At 47.2% G+C, this 5,673-nt stretch overlaps 1 protein-coding gene across 1 annotated transcript; it reads right to left on the bottom strand.

Moving 5' to 3' along the window:
* On the bottom strand, positions 1–1,511 carry LOC121837296. The gene is made up of 4 exons (XM_042292891.1): positions 1,506–1,511; positions 1,033–1,281; positions 751–801; positions 1–72 (listed from the first exon to the last, which is right to left on the bottom strand). The coding sequence occupies exons 1-4, from the start codon at positions 1,509–1,511 to the stop codon at positions 1–3; spliced, it is 378 nt and encodes a 125-aa protein (XP_042148825.1).
* Positions 1,512–5,673: the final 4,162 nt, after the last annotated feature.

Here is a 5,673-nt window from a genome sequence, read left to right as displayed (position 1 = left end):
CTAAAGCCGGTCGTTAAGGCAACGGCCAGTTTGACCTACATACGAGAACCCACATGACAAAGGAAGTTCATACACTACTGCGTTCTCACAATTAATTAAAGGATCTCTATGATTTTTTTGGCAACCATGCTTGTCCCCCAAAAAGGAGTGAGCTTACTTAACTTAAAATCATTCTTGAAAAAAACGTTTACGCCATGGCTAAACAACGTTTACACCATGGCTCACAGAAAAGATGTGAAAAAAGGCTAACACACACACTTCTCAGGTTTCTTGAGGGGAACCGCAACGGAACCTTTAATAAAGAGAACATTCCTTAACACACTCACCAGGAGAGGAGAGCTCTAACCTGAAGCAACCAGTCGTGACATTTGAAAAGTAACTCTCATGATCATAATGAAAACAAGACTTACCTAAAGCATTTTTGATGAGGGAGGATACTACTGCTTTTTTCACTGCTTTCGTGTGGCAACATCGAAATGTGAACACCAGTTTCGGGGCATCTTTGCCATAGCTCCAGCACAATCCTTGAACTTGAAAAAAGTTTAAATTTGAAAACTGAGTACAACCAAAGTGCGAACTTCACAGGTGAAAATGAGTTCCGGATCTTGATTCTTTATAAAGGAAATCCAGATTAACACATCAGGTCCCTCAAACACGTAGATGAAAAATCGTCAACATACTGCTTATAACTACACTATTCGGCACCACTGATTGAACTTTTGAAACCACCACCTAGTCTAAAACAGCTAAATAAATTTCAGAAAGCAACGGTGCCAAGGAGAACCCGACACAAACACCCTGTTTTTGTGCGAGAACGTTCCTATTAACCTCAACTGCTGTTGATCTCAGATAAAGTTCCAGCAAACACTTGAAGCTTCCAACATCAATGCGAGAAGCAGCTTGAAAACTACCAAACTTATCATCATACAACTGACGCACCCGACTGGGGAGTTCAGACCTGCCCAAAGTTTAATAAAGATTTTTAATATATAGGGAGGCCAAGGAGCACGATCTGGAATGAAACGCGTTCACGAGACCAATCAACTGTTCCGAATTCATTAGAGACAGGACATTACCAAATGGGAGCGCGTTCAAACACGTTTGTAGGAAATTGGACATGGAACGCTGCCAACTACCGCTCTCATTAATGAAAATACGGACCGGGGAAGTAGGTTTATGGCCCTTTAGTAGGGACTTGACAGCTGAAGCGCCTTTCTTTTTGTCAGTGATCTTCTTTATCACCAAATCAAATTCACATTCCTTAAGAATGGCAAGGACGCCCTTTCAGATTTTTTGAATATTCTCACTACAGGGCTTGAACAGGGCTCCCATTGCACCTTGAACTTTTCGTTTCAAGGAAAGAACTGGCACTAATGCAAACGTCCCTGTCTTGTCCGTTTCGGACAAAACCAATTATTTCTGCTCCACCTCAATACAAACCTACCTTATCTTCCGGAAGTTTTCAAATCAAATCTATAAGAGTCATCCACTAGTCTGGATAATACCTTCATTGCCTAGGCTTGAAACGACAACTTTCTGTGCTGGCAACCAATTTTGCTACTAATAGCCTGCACTGAAGAAAAAGGTCAAGCCTGGAAGGCTTAATATTTGACAAAAACTTCGGGCCATTGGTAAGAACTGACAAAACAGGCTCAGGAAGGGAAACGTTAACCAGATTGATTACTTGACTTCCAACTGGATTATAAAGCTTTATTTTATCAATGCAAGTTTGCGTAGTTTCAACGAAAGGTCTTGACGCTAGCCACTCATCATGTACATTATGTCACTGCTCCGCCCATAAAGAGGCGAAATGCTGGGATTTCAACTTTGCCCATCACTATGTTAAAAAAAAAATACGAAAATCATTTTTTCTAATATTGTCGAAAGAATGTCACACACTAGCCGCACTTCTTTGAGATGTCGTAACGCCTTTTAGCTCCTTGTCTCTGGGTTTTTCTCCTATGATTCGTCACCAGCTCGCCTGCGTCTTTACACTACATTCGCCAATTCCTTTTTGAAAGAGAAGTTACACGCTGCCTTCCAGAAGAGATTCCTTGCACGTGGTTGCATTGGTTATGACGGTTAGGAAAGCACTCAACCGCGGCGGCGGGTTCAAATGGTCGGCAATATCTCGGATCGCGGTGGTCGTCGTACTGGGCTCCACCGGAGGCAGAACAGGCTTTCGCAGCGTTAACTTGTTTGCCCTGAGGTCGATCACGACGCCGCGTTCTCAGAGAAGGTACATTCTGAGGATAACGTCCCTCGCACAGTCTTTCAGAGCGAAGAACTTCGCGGGGCACGCCGCATCGTGGATCTCGACGCGGGCAGTGCATCTCCCGACTGGCGTGATGAGGGGCCCTATGGCGTTTCGTATTTGTAGTTTATCCCGCGGCGTCCTGACTTTTTGCGGGCGGGAGAAAGCTTCCCACTTAAAATTAAGGGGTCTTTTTTCCGGTGTCCATGAGCGCCGACGCGTCGTAGTCGCCGTTAACAACGATTAAAAACTTAGTTGGGAACCGTTCCAGGAGCGTCGTTACGAAGCGTTGTGTCCGGACAGTGGAAGTTCTCCTGCGTTCTTGAAAACTCTTTACTTCGGTTGTCTTTGGCAAAGCTCCCTCCAGGCGTTGCCGCAATGTTTTCCCGACGAGATTGCGGCGACAAGCTGTCCCGCCGAGAGTGACGGAAGGGCGAAAGTGCACGTTGATGAGAACGGGAACGAGAACTTCGTGGTAAAGTCGGTACCGGGATCAGAGGTCGGCGGAGTTACTCCTCGATCGCTGGTCGCTCGGCGCTAACCCAGGTTCCGGATCGCTCGTCCAAAAACCTCATAGGGACATTTGTCGATATGGGCACCTCCTGTAGACGTGGTGGACCTCGTCGCAGTGATAACAGTGGTCGACAATCTGTTATGTGCCACGCATCCATTTTCCTAGGTGCTGGTTGTTTGGGGCGGACGAGCAGGGGCTGTACTTCCCGACGTCTAAAATTATCCGGCGCTGGTACGGCACATCGAAGGGGCGTCGATTACTGTCGGACTGATGGTCCCGGTCGATGGGATATTGCGTCGTTGGTCAAAGTGGGCTCTTCGGGCGCTGCTACGCTGACAAGAGACTCCAGTGGGAATGCCCGCTGAACTTTCTCGCGGACAACTTCGGTAATCGACAGCGAAGCCGGCTAGTTGGCAGCCGGCTGGAGCTTCCTGAGCTCTTCCCAGGCAGCCGAAGACATCGAGATGACGTTGAAATAAGGTCCTAGACGATAGGCGACGTCGAAGTCTTTAACATAATTTTTTATCGACGGCATTGGTACGTCCACATGAGAGGTTCCGACAACGTCAAACACGCGACTTAGTGGCAGCGTCTAAGCTTCACCTCGACGCTTTCAACAGTAATCGACGTCTGTTCGACGACTTTTATAAGAAGTTCTTTTACCGTCGAGCAAGAGACGTCATAACGATTTCCCTAGCGACAGCTTGACGTCTTTGACATTAATCGACGTCAGTTCTACGTTTTTCCGGGAAGTTATTTAAACGTCGAGCACCAGACGTCCCAACAATGTCCTGAGCAGCACCTTGACGTTATTGATATTATTCAACGTCAGTTCTACGTTTTTTCGGGAGGTTCTTCGAACGTTGAGCGCGAGACGTCCCCACAATGTCTGAGCAACACCTTCACGTCATTGGCATTAATAGACGTCAGTTCTACATTTTCCCTGTGAAGTTCTTTGAACGTGGGGCACGAGACATACCGCCTATGTCTTGAGCAACACCTATACGTCATCGACATTGTTCGACGTCAGTTCTACGTTTTTTCGGGTGGTTCTCCGAACGTTGAGCGCGAGACGTCCCCTCAATGTCTGAGCAACGCTTTGACGTCATTGGCACTAATAGACGTCACTTCTACGTTTTCTCCGGGAAGTTCTTTGAACGTGGAGCACGGGACGTACCAACTATGTCCTGAGCAACACCTATACGTCATCGTTATTCTTCGACGTCAGTTCTACGTTTTTTTCGGGAGGTTTTTTGAACCTTGAGCGGGAGACGTCCCAACAATGTCTGAGCGAACACCTTGATCACCCTGAACAAGCGCCTTATAGGTCCCGATGTGCTGTCATATCACTTTTAATATTTCTCGTCAATGTCAGCATTTTCGATACTGTGCATGGAATCCACCTTTCAACCTGGCCTGAGATGTATAAATCTCTTACAATATTATAATTCTCGTCATTGTTGTTTTAGCAGGAATTCCTTAAACAGCCGAGAATTCACAACCGAAACCAGGATTTAGCTCGGAGACAGCGGGGCTGTTTATAGCACTTTTAGCGTTTCCAACTTAATATCAGCGTCTTTGAAGCTGTAAAAGAATGGGGAGGCACTCACTTGATCGACTGACGGTTTAGCGAACGCCCACGTTTCACCGAATGACACTTTATCGAATAGTCGGACGCCGCGAAGCGGCGTTTTCGGGTGGGCCAAGTGAGTTCACATTTTTGTAATAAGCCGCCACAGACTGTCGCCGCGAAGCGGCGTAAGCGCAGCGCAGCGGATGAGTTAACGCGCCCCTGTTATTCGCTGAAACGTCGATTCGCTCAAATGTCGCTGTTCGCAAAAACCTCATTCGCTCATGTGATATGGACCCAAAAGAATGATAATAATGTAAGACATTTCAGCAGCTGAGACAGACAGCATGCACAGTATCGAAAACGCTGTCATTGACGAGAACTCTAAGAAGTGATATGATTGGTTCTTGGGCACTATAGGAGGCTTGTTTAGGGTGACTCTGACTCACACAGAAAACAGTGTAACCTTGAGATTGATCAAAATTAGCGATCAGAAGCGTCGTGCCTTCCAGTTTTTCAGCGTCCCCTGGGGCCCTGATCACATCGCTGTCCCCGGGTCTTTTGGTCTTCGACATGGCGGCTTCGACGTCGTCAGCGGCGCCGTACGAGGCGCAGTGCTTCGTCATCAACGTGCCGGTGGACACGCCAGTGGACGCCATCATGGATGCGTTCCAACACGTGGTCGGCAACGCCGGCCTTTTGTACCTTCCGCGCCATGGTGATGCAAGGTTTATGGCAGCGGTTAACTCCATGGCCACTGCCCAACGTTTGATAGCACAGGGACACCTGTTGCTCGGTGACGTCCAGCTCCCACTCGAACCGGTCGGGGCCCACGTCGTCCACGTGTCGGTTTACCGACTCCCGCCGTACGTTGCCGAGGACGCCCTCGTCCAGGTCCTTGAGCAGTAAGGCGAGGTAAAGGGCTTGAGCCACGTTACCTACCGTGACCGACCGGACATCCGTATGGGCACGTGGGTGGTCAAGCTGGAGATGGCCAAGTCTGTGCCCAAATTCATCCATATCCTGTGCCACAGGGTCATGTTGGACTATCGCGGCATGCGCCGGGTCTGTAGGCGCTGTGGTTACCCTTAGCGAAAACTAAGACGTTTGAAATATACCACATTCTAATTTGAGTGTATTATAAGTATAGCTCATAATTGCAAGTACACAATAAATAGACCGAAAATATATACTTCCTTTTTTTTTACTTAGTGCTAATATATATTTCAGAAAATCTTTTTAAAATACCTTTATTTAAACTACATTTGAAGTTCCCTTCATGCGTTCTGAAATATGTAAATACTAAATTAGTACAACTCCAGGAATTTTGGACAT

This window comes from Ixodes scapularis, unplaced genomic scaffold (assembly GCF_016920785.2).
Source record: "Ixodes scapularis isolate PalLabHiFi unplaced genomic scaffold, ASM1692078v2 PGA_scaffold3__209_contigs__length_174095766, whole genome shotgun sequence".
Classification (NCBI taxonomy): domain Eukaryota; kingdom Metazoa; phylum Arthropoda; class Arachnida; order Ixodida; family Ixodidae; genus Ixodes; species Ixodes scapularis.
The sequence above is the reverse complement of the archived record's forward strand: the minus strand, read 5'-3'. Positions and strand labels throughout refer to the sequence as shown.